At 37.1% G+C, this 17,518-nt stretch overlaps 3 protein-coding genes across 3 annotated transcripts in view; all 3 read right to left on the bottom strand.

Moving 5' to 3' along the window:
* Positions 1–6,641: 6,641 nt before the first annotated feature.
* On the bottom strand, positions 6,642–8,628 carry LOC107837194 (leukotriene B4 receptor 1-like). The gene has a single exon (XM_016675808.1). It carries the CDS (start codon positions 7,634–7,636, stop codon positions 6,737–6,739), a length of 900 nt encoding a protein of 299 aa, XP_016531294.1. The 5' UTR covers positions 7,637–8,628; the 3' UTR covers positions 6,642–6,736.
* Positions 8,629–8,762: 134 nt separating this feature from the next.
* LOC103144199 (leukotriene B4 receptor 1-like) lies at positions 8,763–10,383 on the bottom strand. The gene has a single exon (XM_007561063.2). It carries the CDS (start codon positions 9,877–9,879, stop codon positions 8,920–8,922), a length of 960 nt encoding a protein of 319 aa, XP_007561125.1. The 5' UTR covers positions 9,880–10,383; the 3' UTR covers positions 8,763–8,919.
* Positions 10,384–15,123: 4,740 nt separating this feature from the next.
* Positions 15,124–17,518, bottom strand: part of LOC107837196 (C-C chemokine receptor type 8-like) — a 38,186-nt gene continuing 35,791 nt past the window's right edge. The window contains exon 3 of the mRNA XM_016675837.1: positions 15,124–16,621. Within this exon, the coding sequence (XP_016531323.1) occupies positions 15,633–16,559 (927 nt within the window). The 5' untranslated portion in view covers positions 16,560–16,621 and the 3' untranslated portion in view covers positions 15,124–15,632. The remainder of the gene's footprint in view (positions 16,622–17,518) is intronic.

Here is a 17,518-nt window from a genome sequence, read left to right as displayed (position 1 = left end):
GTGTTGCATGCTGCTAACCTGATGGAGTATCCTAGGTGATTACAGCGATGCAACATGAGCACAATGCTTTTTTGACTTTTCCTGAAACCTCTCTGCTGAGCCTCAAACAGACATAATGGATATTTTTGCAGACCGGGTCTTTCCATATGTGTAAACACCGAATGATTCAGCTCTAACAGTCATTTGTTTACAGGATGTGCAATGAGGTCATGAGCTCATCACCTTTCCCCATTGTCTTTTCTTTGTTGATGTTTATTTCTGAGCCTTTACAATGGACTATTTATTAGGGATTTTGATTTAGATTCAATTAAATCAGAATTACATTTTACAGAATATTTCATCATATAAAAAAAAATTGTTTTCTTGGAGATGAGATGGGGGTGTTATGTCTATGTTATGTTTTAAAATTGTTTTTTTTTTAAATAATTTATATCTATTTAAAAACACAAAAAAAATAATTACTGGCATTTTATGGCCTTTTAGTGTTATAACAATGAAAAATGATCAAATTTAAAGTTATATTCTTTATGTTAGCTTAATATGCATCACTCTTTTCTGATGGTTATCAGTATTCATTTCTCTTATCGTTTTATTATATATTAAAATTATGGAATTCAAAAAAACAACACATTAAAAACAGACATATAGTGTTCATGTTATTTAAGGGACACTCAATATCAACCCTCCAGTCGTTAATAATCTTCATGAATATCTATTTCGAGAATAACCTATTTCATTCTCTGCTATTTAATATGTACGTTGCCATGGCTCCCTTTAGTTTGAATGGGTTATTTTATCACAGGGCAAAAAATGGTTGTTACCGAAATTGTATTAAGACAAAAGGTGTTTTATTTTATCAACAGTTTATCACACATCACTAAAAGTTTCTGAGGTGAACCAGCGTGTCAGAATGTTGTCAGGTCATCATGTTGACATGGCTACGGGACTAAAGAATGATGTCAACAATGATGTCACAGAGTCCTTTGACATCACAGAGGTGGAACTCTTGACTTTATTGTAAGATTCCTTTTACCTCACTTTGAAGGAGATCGCTTTGTGTCTGCTTAAAGAAACTGCTGCAAACCTTTTAGTCTAAAGTAGTTGCTCATCAAACTAAAGCTGAAAATGTTTGACTTTGGAAGGATTTCAGGATTCGTGTTCCCACGCAGAAATCTTAAGAAGGAACTTTGTAACAAAACTTGCAAACTTTTTGACAAAGTTTGCAGACTTCTCAAAACAGCCAGCACTATCCGGGAAGAGAATGAAACTTTGGCTAAAGAAGTCAAACAAATTGCCATGAGAATAGAAAACACACAAGGTCTTGAAGATGATAATAAGTACCTAGAAAAACAGATAAAGATTGATCGTTTGATAAACCAGAAGTTAAAGCAGGAAGTTCATGATCTGAAAATGAAACTGGAATCGCAAAAAGTCTTGGAGGAAAAATACAACACAAGACAGGAAGAAATTCAGAGACTGGAGGAAAGCAACGACAAGCTTCTAGAAGAAGTTGTTGCCTTGAATTTGAAGTTAAAGGATCCGATTGTATTGAAGGAAACCTACAGGACATTAGAAGGGAAGAAGAAAATTCTGACCCAGCAAAACAGCTTTTTGCTAAAGCACGCTGAGAAAGTCCAACAAAAAGGTTTACAACAAGACCACACCCCAAGGACTCTGTCAGACAACAGATGTGAGCAACGTAAGTCTTCACACAAACAAAATGCCAAAAGTACCAAGGCTACTCTCAAGGACAAACTTCAGAGTTTGACCTTCCTCTTTTCTTCGGCAAGGGTTGACAAGGACGATTGTCCCTCCACTGAGATGAGCCAATATCTCAGTGAAGAACCAAAACTGATATGAACCGATGCCTGTTGCCCCTTAGAGCAGTTCAAGATGGGGTTGCAAAACACACAACACTGGTGCTTTTCACCAAGGCTCAAATTCCAACACTTTGTTTCTGCATGGAGTTTCCACGATATTCCTATGCAAATCTGGGTTCCCTCCAAGCACTTTGGCTTATCCCAGTATCAAAAAAAGGCAACATTTTAGTTTCATTTAATTAGGCTCACTACATTTCCTTCGAAAAAGAGTGCATGAATGCACATTTGATCCACCACTGGATGTTTCTGCATGGAGTTTCAACAATATTCCTAGGCAGATCTGGGTTCTCTGCAAGGGCTTTGGCTTATCCCAGTATCAAAAAAGGCAACATGTTATCTTCATTTACATTCCTTACATTTCCCTTCAAAAAAACATTTGAAGGGAATTTTATGTCATGATCTGACATAAATTTGTTATAAAACCATTACTGATTACACGTTAAAAATTATGTAGCTTTATGTTATTAAAGCTAAAGTTTAATCAGTAATAGTTTTATAACAAATTTATGTCAGATCATGATTTCTTGGTTAATGTCAAGTTGTCATAACGAAATTATAAATTATTCTATGGGCTTTTCAAAAATCTTCTCATCAGCAAAGTGAACTGGAGTCACCTCACAAAACAACAGGAAAAGGTTTTTGTTTGGGATGGCAAAAACAATTCTTATAAATAAATAAATAAATAAATAAATGCACACATAAATAAATAAATAAATAAATAAATAAATAAATAAATAAATAAATGCACACACAAATAAATAAATAAATAAATAAATAAATAAATAAATAAAACAACTAACTAACAGTGATGTCAGTAAGTGACATCACTTACTGACATCAGTTAGTGATGTCACTAAGTGATGTCACTACGTTATTAACGTATGTAGTAAGTAAATAACGTAGTGATGTCACTTAGTGACATCACTACGTTATTTACGTATGTAGTAAGTAAATAACGTAGTGATGTCACTACTACGTTATTTACGTATGTAGTAAGTAAATAACGTAGTGATGTCACCACTACGTTATTTACGTATGTAGTAAGTAACGGCCCGCAGTTACTTACTACATAAGTAACTGTAGTCAGACTACAGTTATGGAAATCAATTTGCGTTACTGTGCGTTTTATTTTGTAATTTAATTTTATTTCCACTACACGTCTTGAGGAGTGACCGTCGTTTCTAGGCGACGGCATCAGTAGTGACAGAAACATAAACAATGGGGTTAGAGGGAGATGCGCATTTTGTTGCTGGAAAAACAGGAACTATTTTTAGCTTTTGTCGCCAAGTCCAATTATGATAAGCAGCTCGGCTTGTTTTTTTAATTTTTTTTTTTCTGAAGTCGCTTGAAGATTTAATGAGTCGCGTGTTGCGGTTTTTGGGATTGGAAATAAACAGACATAAACCCCAGGATTTGTCTGATAAACAGTTGGTTTTAGTCAGAGTCTAATTGTCCATCATTTCCCGGATGATCCCGCTGTGTTTTTGTTAATGTCAAGCTAATATATTACATGTGAATGACGTCGAGCTTCGCGTTGCGCTAAAACAAATTGCAAACATAGAGACTAATAATATGAACAGCGCAATAAACGTGGAAACACCCCAGTGATTCTTGAGAATAGGGACAAAATGGGCTTAAATTTTCCCCATTTTTTCCCTCAACCTTATGTATGCAAATATGACAAATAATGTAAAGACGGTAGGTGCAGGCTTCCAGTTGCAAATCTGTTTATAGTTCTCCAGACAATACTGGAACACACAAAATACTGAAGTTTTTTTGTACTCCCCTTCAGTTCAACCATATAGGTGTGGGGTTAGGGTTATGGGTTAGGGTAGGGTAGGGTTAAAATTATGTTATCATTTTATCATTATAAAACAACTTGCAATCAATGTACTTTTCATAGGTGGCAGAGCGTTGTTGTTAGCAGTGGTTATAAGTAACTAGAAATAAAAAAAGTTATTTTTAAATTAATTTATCTACTTTCCAAATCAAGTAATCAGTAATCTAAGTTACTTTTTCAAGGAGTAATCAGTAATCCGATTAAAGTTACTTTTTCAAAGTAACTATGCCATAACTGCTAACTAAAGCATATAAAAAATCTAATAAAAAGGCAAGCAAACAAATAAAATGCATGCATAAATAAAACTGAGTATTTTAAGCAAGCTAAGCTGTGCAATAAAAAAAAAGCTGAAATTGACTGATGGTGAAGGTAGTTAGCACAAGTTTTCAAGATGATCAAATATGTAACAAGCAAGCTAACTAGCTAGCATGTCACCATCAAAGTGTGAATTTTTGGGTGAATGACTGAATCTAGTGTGATGCGCTGTGGGATCCTCTGGACAATAAGCCCCTTTCAGATTGTCAGTCATTGCTTGGCAAACAACAACAACAACAACAACAAAAACAATGTAGTCAGCTGGGAAGAGACCACTGGCATTTGTTTGATGTTTGGCGCCGGCTGTGGCAGGCTGAATGAAGTGGTTCTGAGCAGAATTACTCACTATTTTCTCTTCAAAATCTTTTGAATCACTGAACCATACCTCTCACACACTATGTACATGCAAACATCTACATAAGGAGAGTAAAGGCCTCCTGTGCAGGTGCAAATATGCTGACTTGTCTCAAGATGAGCAGCAGGTACTCATTGTGTTCAGCAGACAGACGGCTTGCGGACAGAAACGGCGTCTGTGTTCAGTTGACTAGATTTTGCCATTAGCGCTCTCTAACACTGGCCTGAGGGTAAAAGTCTAAATTAGGCAAACAAATATGTTTGTTGTCCTTAATTGGTCCTCAATCTTTTTGAATCAGATCTCTCTCTTTCTCTTTCTCTTTCTAACTTCCACATCAAACACTTGCTGCCATTTTTGGCCTGCGCTTCTTTGCATGTCTCACAGCAAACAGACCATGTGTTTCTGGAGGTCAGCCTTTTTTTAAAAACAGCATTTTATTGTACTTTCGTTTTCAAAAGTGTCTTTTCAAACATCGTAACTGTTCATAAGACACAGTTCTCAGTAACGGAAGCTCCACCAACAGGGACAGAACCGCCATCTGTTCCTGTAGGAAATGAAAATCCTAACTGGGTCTCCACACCCTTCATGCTGCAAAAAAGACAATGCCAAAAACTGCTTCACTTTGCAGCTTTAATACACTAATCAGATATGTGTTCTTCTAAATAAAGCAAAAGTAAATGTTGGCCTCAGTTCAAATTTAAATATTCAGTTCTCAGTTCAAAGTGAATAAATCCAGTCAGTTTACCATCATCACACATGAGCTGTGTTCTTAAACCAGTCCACCACAATGATGCCAGTGATGCTACAGTCACACACTGGCAATCTGGCTGCAACGGTTGCTAGGCAGCGTTCACCCTTACGTTTGAGTGTAAAGCAGAACAAACAAGCAGAGCTGAAAGGTGGAAACATTGCATTTATTTTGAATGTAGTGACAAAAATGAAACAATGTTTTTTTTTTTAAATTGATCTTAAATTCACATTTACAGAAATGCAGTTTATAGCATGTTGCAGTGATGAAGCGTGGCGCCCTCCACAACCACATCAAGTCTCACAAAGCCATGCCAACTCTTGAAAACATACGCTGAGAAAATATAGGTCACATCAGAAAAAGCACATCATTTATGCTCCAACAAAAAAATACTCTTTTAACTACACGGTTTGCATTGCATCTTGGGTAAACCACAGTTCAATCCACTGCTTCTTTTCTAGATCAATAGCTCACAAAACTGTGACACTCCATCGTGTTTTATATAATTCTAAAAAGTTAGGGTTATATAAAAAAAAAGCCCAAGTCTCAGAGTGTTTGTGTCTCCAGAACAGAGCTGTATGTCAGCATGCGTGTGTGTGTGCGTGTGCATGTGTGTGTGTGTGTTTATAGGCATTATGCAAGTATACATATGTGGTTTAATACAGTACAGTCAGTGAGATGAAGACATGAAGTGAAGGATAAAACGCTTCAGCTGATTGGTACAAATATCTAAAAAAATAAATAAATTGTTTTACTAAGAAAGGCTGAGTGTAAACATCTGCGATCTTTAACTTCAATTATAGTCAACAAGTTCTACACTGAATGACTGAAATAAAATGTTAATATAACATTTTAAATGGCAGATTTGGGTAGAGAGACTAAGATAATACGTTTTCCTGTTAATTTTACTGACAACCCTAATTTCTATCAGCATTTTAAATAAAACCTTGTAGTCTAGACTGCGTCTCATCCAACAGAATTTAGACAAAGCAAACCTCAACACAATATTTTTACACTCAATAGAGATTCTTTCAAACATAGTTCAAAATTCATGGTGCAGTTATTCCACTTGTGAAAAATAAAAGTGGAATTTGAAATGCTTTCTGAGCATAAAACCCAAAATAAATGGACTGGTTTTATATCAGGGCTGGAATATTCAACAAGGATTATTGATTACTTCATGCACAGTCTGTAATTTGTGAAAACTGTACTCAGTGAAAACCTTGTATCTTGTATTGTTGCGTCTCAGAAGCTGAATATTGTTACAGCCTAAACAATAGTAGACAGATTACAACCACCTGATCATCCTAGTATGGATGTTAAAGTGTTTTTTTTATGTTTTCCTGTTTACATAAAAAGAAAAAGAAGACAAAAAAATATATAACTTAAAATTGTGCATTTGATATTCTTTTAAAATTTTACATTTAGCTTCTTCAACAGCCCCAATCTCAGAGTTCCTAAAAGACAACGCATTATGTTACTTTCATATGACTTTATCATTCTTTCACTTTTATTGGTAATACTATGCTTTCGTTTATTTATTCATTTATTGGTTTGATAATCATAGTTTCTGCAACTGTACTTATATTCAGTGTTTGTTAAGGCTGTGCCAGTTCTTCTTGGTTCATGCAGGCTCTGCACATTTTATGGACGCTAAAGGCATACAGCAGTGGGTTAATGCAATTATTCAGAAAAGCCATTGCTTTGACAATGTCCCATATGTCCACGCAAAACTTCAACAAGCTGTCATTTTCGAAGCAGATAGCTCCCAGGGCCAACATATTTATGGTAAGAAGAGGAGACCACAGCACAAAATTGCTTACAATGATGCTGGTCAGCAGCCTGGTCGTCTGTGGATGGTTGAAGAAGGTTGTCTGTCTAATCCTCCTGTTGAGGTGAATGTAGGAATAGGCCACGACAAAAATGGAAACAAAGCCAGATGTGGTCTCTGCCAGCAGCACTGCCAATCCCTGAGCCCGAGATGAAAACTGAGGGTAGCAGTACGTCCACTTCTCGTTAGTTTCCTCCTGTTCCATCACCAAAGCAGGGATAGACAGGATCATGGCGCCAAACCACAATGGAACCAGTAGGTGACTTTCTTGTACCTGAACGCATCTCTGTTGGTTCACCACCACAATGTACCGCTGGACACCCAACGCCGTCACAGTCAGCAGGCTGGCGTAAAGGCTGCAGTACACGAGAAAAGCTAAAAGCTTACAGGTTCCAAGGCCGAATATCCAGGAGTTGAGCAGAGCGTATATCCACAGTGGGAGAGTGAGCAGAGAGAGCAGGTCACAAATGGCCAAGTTGAGCATCAAACTCTGGCTCAGGCGGGACATCTTCTGCCAGTTGGGCTTTAAAAGAATCACTGCGATGTTTCCAGGAACTCCCAGGAGAAAGCAGAAGGACAGCAGTACCGAAGGGATCAGTCCGTTATGCACCCAGGTGCGAGGAGGTAGAACGAAATCAGAGGTGTTCATGCTGGAGTTATTATCCATGATGCATCGATCAGTTAGAAGTGCTAAATGTGCTGTCACAGAAGTAAAGTGGTCAGGTTAAGAGGGATTTAAAAGAAAACAAAAAAAAAAGAACAACCACGAAAAATGGGCTGGATTTCATTGGTTAGGTTTTTAAATTTTGTCATGCAGTCGAAAAATGCTTGGTTAGATTGCACTTGTGTGATAAGAGCTGGAAACTTGATCAACCAACTCTAGTTGTTCTTTATCTGAATAAGCAATTCAATCATCGCTGTTTTCTATCACTGCCTGCTCGGTTCAGCTGACACATTTCCTAGGACATCATAAAAAGAGAGTAAAATATCTGTTATTGGCAGTTAAGCCCTTCCTTAGTTTTTGTTTTTGTTGCTGTTGTTTGGATTATTAAAAATATAATTATCTTTGCATGTGTTATTTGTTAAAATATATTTTAGGTGACTTTATTTTCCAAAGGTGGAAACTGTAAATGCAACCTACAGTAATGTATTCTTCTTTGTCAGTCTGAATTTAGACTTAGAATTTGAATTATTTTTGAATTATTTGCTGAAATTTAAGTTTAGAGTTAATAGTGTTTTAACTGACTGGTTAACGTGATAACCAAGCTTGTCATGAGCTTATTGTTGTTTCATGTATTACCATAGGTATCATTGAATAACTGCACTTTGTTTTTTTTTTGTTTTTCTTTTTGTGATGAGGATGTCCAGAGCAACACGATTTGTGCTAGACATAGGTAAAAACATGCATGCAAATAAAGAATCACTTCTCTAACATCATTGTCACTGTGCTTCCTTGTTGGCATTTTCGTTCACAAAATCCTAAATGTCACAGATCGCCAAAGTAGAAGTTAGCTGCAACAGATTGACATGACCAAATGCATTATTTCTTTCAACCAGCCTAATTCCTCGACTACTTCCACTAAACATTTTAGTCTTTCTATCTTGGTCCAAGTCAGATTCAGGTCCATCGACACAGGAGGGAAGCTATACACGAAATGATTTTAGTTAAAAACAACAACAATAGAAGTTTTGAAAGAGTTTGTGTTCTATGTAAAAAATAAAAAATAAAAAAATTATAAGACAAAAATCCCTCAGACCAAGTAACATTTTCATAAAGATCTTTTGTGCCAGGATTTAATTTCACAAGTGATTAACAAAACAAAAGTGCTCTACAACCAGCTCTGAAAAAAGTAATCTGACATTGCACATAAAAGATAACACAAAAATGCTTTTGCCTATGAAAGAAACATTTCTATTTTGTGTGAAAGGTGTCAAAACATATTATTGTTGTCATCGAGTTTCTGTAATCGTACTGATCTCCGTCTGGAAATTTCTGAACCTCTGCTGCAACTCTTCTGTTTTTCTGCAAAAACTGCACATTTTATGAGAAGTGAATGCGTACAGGAGTGGATTTAGACAACTGTTTATGAATGTCATTGCTCCAAAAATACTCCAGGTTTCATGGCAAAAGTTGAGCAAATTGTTGTTCTTCAAACATATTGCTGCCACTCCCAGCACATTTATTAAATGGTATGGAGCCCACAGAACAAAAAAACTGACGATGATACTGGTTAATAGACGGGCTGTCTGTGGGTTGTTGAAAAAGGCTGACTGGTTAACCCTTCTTTGTAGGCAAACATATGAAAATGCCATGAGAATAAAACAAATGAATCCAAAAACAGTCTCTGTCAGCAGAACTGTCACCCACTGGGCGTCAGAAGAATACTGTGCTTGGCAACTAATCCATTGCTGTTTTTTTTGCAGATTCTCAACCACCAAAGCAGGGATGGCCAAGATACTGGCAACCAACCAGAGCATGAACAGCAGCGTTCTCCCTTTTACCTGCTGACACCTTCTCTGGCACACCACGACAAGGTACCGCTGGATGTTTAGTCCAGACACAGTCAGCAAGCTGGCATAAATGCTGCAGTATACGGCGTATGCTAAAAGTTTACATGGCACCAGGTCAAATTTCCAGCCAAACAAATATGCGTATATCCACAGTGGAAGGGTCAGCAGACTGAGCAGGTCAGAAATGGCCAGATTCATCATTAAACTCTGGCTCAGACTGGACATATTCTGCCAGTTGGGCTTGAGTATTAACACCGCGATGTTTCCAGAAACTCCCAGGAGAAAACAGATGGACAACACCGCCGCGGTGACAAGATCACTGGTATTCCAGGGGTGCGGCGTCAAATGTCCTGCAGTAGAGAAGTTAGCGTTGACCACAGTGGAAGTGAGTTGCTCCATGCCGGACCTTGTCTGCAAAGTTGTTCTCTGAACAAGTGATGGGGGTTAACATGAAGCGATAGGTGTCAAATGCCCAGTCAAAGTAGAACTTGGAGGCAAAAAAAGGGAAACTTGTGATCATGAACAAATTGCATTTCTCTAAAAAGGAAGGGGAGGTGCTTTGTTGCCACCCAGCTGCCTGAGCAGGTGACTCAAAAACGTTCTGTTCTCTGAGTTGTTATATTGAATGTCAAACATCTTGTCCAACCTTTTTCAATCTTTTGAAGTGTTCTGAAATTGCTGGACTTTTTCATTTTTACTGAAGGAATCATGTCTGCACAATCCTTTTCTGCCTCTCTCAACATGAATGCGCTGTGAACGGAATGGAGTGGGCAGGTGGGCACACTGAGTGAATTCATTGTATTAGTACTGGGCATATTAACAAAATATCTGCTATTCTGCTATGTGGCGAATGCTGTTAAACAGAGGGATCTCTGGTAAACAAAAAAGTGAAACTAAATACTTCCTCCAAAATCTGAGATGAGAAACAAACAGGGCATAATATTTTTATTTTTTTGTCCTGTTCTACAGGTGTTTTTATTCTTGTAACTTGTTTGAAACCAGTGGAAAGAAAAAGAAGCACAGATCTTCTGGCTGTGGCGTGCATGAGTGCTTACAAATTAACATATTAACGTTAAAGTCTTAGTTTTGACAAGTTTCCACAACCTCGTGGTTTGTGTGACATATGCAAGCCACAAGTGAGAGGAAACCTTCTCTTGTGTTTGCATTATGTGGTAAGCAAAAATATTGCTCACCAAATAAAGACGACTTCCACCAGAAATAAAGTTTCAGGGGAAAAACATTCACGTTTAACATGTGACCTGTTTCTTAGAAGCACATATTGAAGAATCGTTATTCAGCAGATTCGGCCTCTAAATTGGGCCATGTCTGCTGTCAGTCAAATAGTGAAGATTTGTTTTCAGTTCCCTCCAGTCAGTGCTTGGTAGAACTGCCTTTTAGCGCAGCTGCACTAATTTAGGTTGGGTTAGTTTGTCTCTACCACCACTGTAAAATCCAGAGATAGAGATTTTTGCACATCAATGCTTGTATGCAGATTGTGTGGAGAGCAGTTTTAGCCAATGGTGAAAAGGAAGTAGTTCTTTTTTTTCTTTTCTTTTTTTGCCAATTACTTCTTTAAAGAGAGAAAATAACCAAATGAAAATGCTGCCTTCTCTTAGTCAGGTTGATATTCATGTTATTTAAAAAAAAAAAAAAATAGCCTTTTGTTGTTGCTTTTGAAAATCTCAATCTCTAAGCAGGTATTGAACATATTTTATTGAGCACACATATCTGTATTAAAAAATGCTTTTTATTTGTCTGAATTAATATTTTAATCTTAACGTTAGCAGTAAGCAGAAAATTCTCATTACTAAGAGAAATTAAGGCTTATAAAAAATCAGTCTGTATTTTTATAGAAAAAGGTCGTTTTTAGGAATATGTATGACAGACAGACTTCATAAACATTTTTGTTGCATCAATTTACATTCCACAAATGAACATTGAAAATAAAAAATGCATATTTATATACATCATTCCGGAAAGCACATCAGGAACTGAGTTACACTTTATTTTTAACATGTCAGCATCGCAACCAAAAGAGAGAGAGTGCAGTTTTCTTTGTTCTGCTATGAGCAGAGACAGAAACCAGCTCTTGTTAGTATATATTGTTAGGCTAGATTATGTTAGAAAACAAATATTCTCCCACCAGCGTCAAAAGTGAATTATTTAACGCACAGCCGATTTGAAATAATTGCCAGATAGATCACACAGTATGGTCCTTTTATATATATATATATAGCAAAAATAAAAGAACACATTGTTTGGGGCATTCTAGGATGTTGTCATAATTTTTCTCGAGTTACAGGCATACAAGAGAGGATTTAAGCACCTAATTACCTCTGTAAGAGCTTTGACAAGGTCCCACGTCTTTGAGCAAAAATTTAACAAGCCTTTGTTTTTGGCACAAATAGCCACCACACCGAGTACATTTATGACAATAAATAAAGCCCAGAGAACAAAATTACTCACAATGATGCTGGTAATCAGCCAAGTTGGTTTTGGATTGTTGAAAAACATGCCATGTTTAATTTTCCTGTTTAGACGAATGTATGAAATCACCACAAGCAACACAGAAACGAATCCAAACAGCGTCTCTGTTAGCAACACAACCACCCATTGTGCCTCGGAGGAGTACCGTGGTTGGCAGACGGTCGACTGCTGGTTTGTTGTCACCTGTCAAACCACCAAAACAGGGATGGACAGGATGATGGCGACCAGCCAGAGTAGAACCAGCCGCACCCATTTTTGTCCCTGATGCCACTTCTCCTGATGGACCACTTGTAGGTAACGCTGAATGCCTAACACAGTCACAGTCGACTGGCTGCCATAAATGCTGGTGTACATAAGATAATTCAGAGTCTTACAGGCCACCAAGCCAAATTTCCAGTCAAATAACAAAGCATATATCTTTGGTGGTAGGGTCAGCAAACAGAGTAGATCAGAAATGACCAGATTCAGCATTAGACTCTGGCTCAGACTGGAGATCTCCTTCCATTTAGACTTGAGAAGAATGACGACGAGGTTTCCAGGTACTCCCAGGACAAAGCAGAAGGAGAGTACCACTGCAGGGACGAGACCATTGTAGTACCAGGAGGAATGTGGTAGATGTCCCGGGAAAGACACGTTTAAAGTGGCCACGGTGAAATTAAGTTGATCCATTGTTTTGTCTCCGTCCAATCTTAACAGTTGATGCTTGCAAATGTCTAGTCCAGTCCAAGTAAAGTGGGAAGTCAAAGAGGACCTGTGAGAATGTGACAATGATATGTAATGTACAGCTGTTTTATTAATAGCTGCGTGAGTGTGCATGAAGTCACAGTAGATTTTGAAGAAACCATCTCTATTTTTACACCTGAGTTAGAAACAAGTACTTTGCAGATAGACCAAGCAAGATACTAAACCATGTATTCGGTCAATGTGTGATGAAGACCAGGGGTTCCATCCCATATTGATTATTGATATTATGTTATTTATTTACAGTCTAAATGTGTTTTGTATCAGTTCTTTATTTCAGCTACATTGTGACATTTGGTGAACATTCTTTTTGGGTAGGGAGACTAGCCATCTTTCCTGTTCAGAGAATGTGGGGGAAGATGTCAGTTTGTTTCTGATTTAGATTGGTTCAATTTGAGTTAATTGTTTGGGTACTTGCCTTTCTGGGTGTGTCTCAGCAAGGTGGAGCAGAAAAGGAGACAAATGCTCCTGGAGTATACCATCTTCCATTAAGAGGGGTAATACTCTGAGTATTTATATTTAGTTATATTTACTTTTGATTGACCTTAGATTAGTTTAGTTTTAATAATTTGCATGCATGTAAATATTTGTTGGATCATTTATTGTTTGCTAGGTTTGTGTAAGTAGTGTTTGTTTCTTGTCTTTTTTTTGATCACCCCTTTACCTGGTTAAGTGTTGGAACTTGCCTCAGGTATGAATGCCAGCTTCTTTGCTTCACTGTGTGATGGGTGTCGGTGTAATGGTGACCTGGAGCTCCCAAATAAACCCACCTCAACTACATTTTGTTGCCTCACTTCCTTCCTGAATGCAGTGCCTCTGCCGGTCAAACTGACAGTCTAACTTTGGTAACACTTTATTTGAAGGGATGTGCATAAGACTGACATGACACTGTCACAAACAAGACATAACATCTGTCATGAACATAAAGAAGTCTTTATGAATGTTTATAACAGTTGTCATGAAGTGTCATTCGGTAAATAATGAAACTTTTAATGCAAAGTTGCTCTAAAAGTTGCATTGAAAGTCCATTAAAAATGCCAACTTTGCATTAAATTATCATAATTTACAAAATCATGCAAAGTTGTCACTTTTAATGGACTTTTAATGCAACTTTCAGAGCAACTTTGCATTAAAAGTGTCATTATTTACCGAATGACACTTCATGACAACAGTTATAAACATTCATAAAGACTTTGTTATGTTCATGACAGGTGTTATGTCATGTTTATGACAGTGTCATGTCAGTCTTATGCTCACCCCTTCAAATAAAGTGTTACCCTAACTTTTATATGCCATCTTTGGTAAATAGTCGGAAACAGAATTTTGAGTCGATTTTCAATGCTGTTAAACAAAACTACAAACAAAAATGCCCCATGATTACATAGATAGATAGATAGATAGATAGATAGATAGATAGATAGATAGATAGATAGATAGATAGATAGATAGATAGATAGATAGATAGATAGATAGATAGATACTACAGTCATTGTTTTTTCAAAAGACATTTATTTTATTAACTTAATTCACCAAGTGAATCACGTTGTAACATTAATTACACACAGATTATTTACACAGACAGTTTTCAAGCCTTAATTTCTGTTAATTAGGATTTTCTACTCACATGTGATGAAAACTCATTTAAAAATAGATTACCGGCATATGAGACTGATCTAAAAACAATCGTTTTGATACAGGAATGTGGGCTAAAAGAAAATAATATTTTAAATACCTGCTTAAAGGTTGTTAATATCATAAGGCACTTTTGATCTAACAAACGAGCCACATCGGAGCACAAATTTTAATTTATTGAATATGGTCGTACTTTTTACTTATCAACACATTTACCTAAAGCTGAGGCTATAACTGTGGTAACAGAGGGCTATATCTGCGTGAGTACTTCTCAAACTACAAAACAATTTTGGCAATATAAGTGTTTGAAATCTAGTTGCGATTTGGGTGCTTCACTGAAAAACATCTTGCTTTTCCTTTCTCAGTTGTGCCAAGAAATGAAGCATGTGTTGTGACACCTACATGGTAAAAGGAAATAGCACCTATGTAGCTAAATAATTAATTTGACCTCTGAGTTCTTTGTTTGCCTACTCTGTATTTTCAGAGCCTAAGCTAGTTGTGACGTCTTATTATGTATACTGACACTGTTGAGGATGTCTTCTTATCAAAAAGGAGTTTTAATTTCCACACATGCTAGGCGTGAGATATTGCTGATATTGCTGCAAGGTTCTGAACTTGATGCTTTTAGTTGGGTTTATGTAGATAGCAAACCTTTTACCTATCGCTATCCTACAGGAGAACCTCTACTGTTTTATAACAAGTATTTGATTTGAATTGGGACAATAAATAAACCAAATCAATATGAATATATGCATTGTTAATTATTTCTCTGAAAGGAAGAAATATTTCAACATAAGATTTATTTAAAAATTTCACCATGTTTTCTAGACAGAATTCAGTACAAATTCATTGTGATTGAGAGTAAGAAGAGAGCAAATATGAAAGCAATGTATTTATATGTATGTTTTGAAAAAGTCATTAAAAAAAAACAAGCAGTAAATATAGATACAGGTGAAATTCAAATACCAGTCTAAACAGTGTGAGCATAGAAAAAAGTGGCGTATAAGGACAACAAATTAAAATACTACTTGCAAAGGTCAATGGGTAAAAAAGTAATTGGTAAACCAAATGTAGTGATACAGTTATATAAAATGTAATTTGATAAATTTTACATAAACAAAGGGACAAAATCAACTTCCTGGTTCATGCAATTGCAGAAAAAAAATGAAACGGAAATAGTAGAAGATGTGACATCAGTTTAAATGAAAAGAAACAAACTTATTTCAGTTTTTTTGGGGGAGAAAAGTGACATTTGTCACTATCGTCATCAAAGTTCTGCAATTGTAGCAATGTCAGGTGTTTCGGGGAGTTCTCTCATCTGTATTGGGTGAGTTCTTTGTGCAACAAGGACAGAATTTAGTAGAAATAAAAGCATACAAGAGTGGATTTATGGTACTATTTGTAAATGTAAATGACTTGACTACACTCCAACTGTCTGCACAAAACTTCAGGAGCTCCTTGTTTTTAAGAATTATCCCTAACACAGCCAGCATATTGACCATATAAAGTGGAAAAAACATAATAAAATTGCTTAAAATAATGCTAATAAGCAGCCTGCTTGTCTCTGGATGGTTAAAAAAGACTGAACTCCTAACCTTCTTGTGGAGGGATATGTATGATAATGTGACAAGTGAACATGAAGCAAGTCCAAACAAGATCTCTGTGAACAGCACAGCAAGCCACTGTGCCTCAGAAGAATATTGGGGTATGCAGCGGATCCATTGTCCTTCTTTCGTTAGTTGTTCAGTCACCAAAACATAGATGGTCAAAGTAAAAGCTGACAGCCAAAGCAGAAACACCAGCACACTTTTTTGTATATCGCACTTCCTTCCACGCACAACAACAATGTAGCGCTGGATGCTCAACGCAGTCACAGTCATTTGGCTAACATAAACTGTAAAGTACACAAAGTATGATAGAACTTTGCAGGCTACAATGCCGAATGTCCATCCAAGGAGTACGTTGTAAATCCACAGTGGAAGGGTAAGCAGACACATTAGATCAGAAATGGTCAGATTCATCATTAAACTCTGGGTCGTTCTGGACAGATGCTCCCAGTTAGGCTTGAATATAATCACAGCAATGTTTCCAGGAACTCCAAGTAGATAGCAGAAAGTTAATACCACTGCAGGGATCAGACCGCGTTGATTCCAAGAGTCCTGAGGTAATCCAGCGGAAGAGCTGTTAGAACTGAACCCTGTGAAGTTTGATTCATCCATCTTGAGTTGTGCTGGGAACGATGTGCTGTGAGCCACAGCTTCTTCTCTCAGTGTCCTGAAGTCACAGTAACAAAGAGGGATCTCAAAGAGGAACTCCTGTGCTGATGCAGATTAAAGCTGTGTCCGAATTCAGGGTCTGCATCCTTCGAAGGATCCCGAATAAATAATGACCGGAAGAGAAACGCTGTGGATTCGGACAGGTCTAGCCTTCACCGCCCTGACCTCTGCGTAACTCATGTTGCCTAGCAACCATGACAGCGTGAAGCAGAGAGCGCAGAAAGAAACACACTTAAATTCTCGCCTAAAAACGTTGTACCAAATCACATTGTGTCATTTAAAGTGTAATATAGCAAAATAAATTTGGGATGTGGTGGGCCGTGAAGGATACACCGGACCCATCCGTCAAATCTGGGGTAAAGAAGGCTGCATTTGGAGGCCGCATTTGAAGGAGACTTTGAATTCGGACAGGCCTTGTCGCCACGCTATGACGTAATCGGCTTACAAATCCGCGCTTCGAAGGATGCAGACCCTGAATTCGGACACAGCTCAAGTGTTAACATTTCTCTACATTGGTTTTGTAGTATTTGTTCCATTATTTTGCATGCACAATCCCAATGAATTAATTCCATATCATGTTTTTCATACATTTTGTGCAACTAAAGTTGACCAAGTATTCTAAAGGTGAGTCAAATATCAAACTTTGAAATGAACAGACGATTGTCCCTGAGGAGTAAAAATCCTCAAGAACAAGCTGAGATTAATGTTTACTTAAATATTCCTTTGAAAACGTGTCTTAGCAGCTTTAAAGTTATGTTTATCAGTTTTGGCTATTCATAAATTTTCACTACTTTAAATGTTATGATTGGTTTTGATGTAATTTGATGTAATTCATTTCTTAACTGTTTATTGTTATTGTTATATACAACAGGGGCATGTCCTCAGGAAGCTAACAGTTCAGT

Source organism: Poecilia formosa, unplaced genomic scaffold (genome assembly GCF_000485575.1).
Source record: "Poecilia formosa unplaced genomic scaffold, Poecilia_formosa-5.1.2 Scaffold122, whole genome shotgun sequence".
Classification (NCBI taxonomy): Eukaryota; Metazoa; Chordata; class Actinopteri; order Cyprinodontiformes; family Poeciliidae; genus Poecilia; species Poecilia formosa.
This window is presented reverse-complemented; position numbering and strand designations above follow the sequence as displayed.

Bases quoted from the DNA above. Each gene is read 5' to 3' on its own strand.
- LOC107837194 (XM_016675808.1), bottom strand. From the start codon at position 7,636: ATGGATAATAACTCCAGCATGAACACCTCTGATTTCGTTCTACCTCCT.
- LOC103144199 (XM_007561063.2), bottom strand. From the start codon at position 9,879: ATGGAGCAACTCACTTCCACTGTGGTCAACGCTAACTTCTCTACTGCA.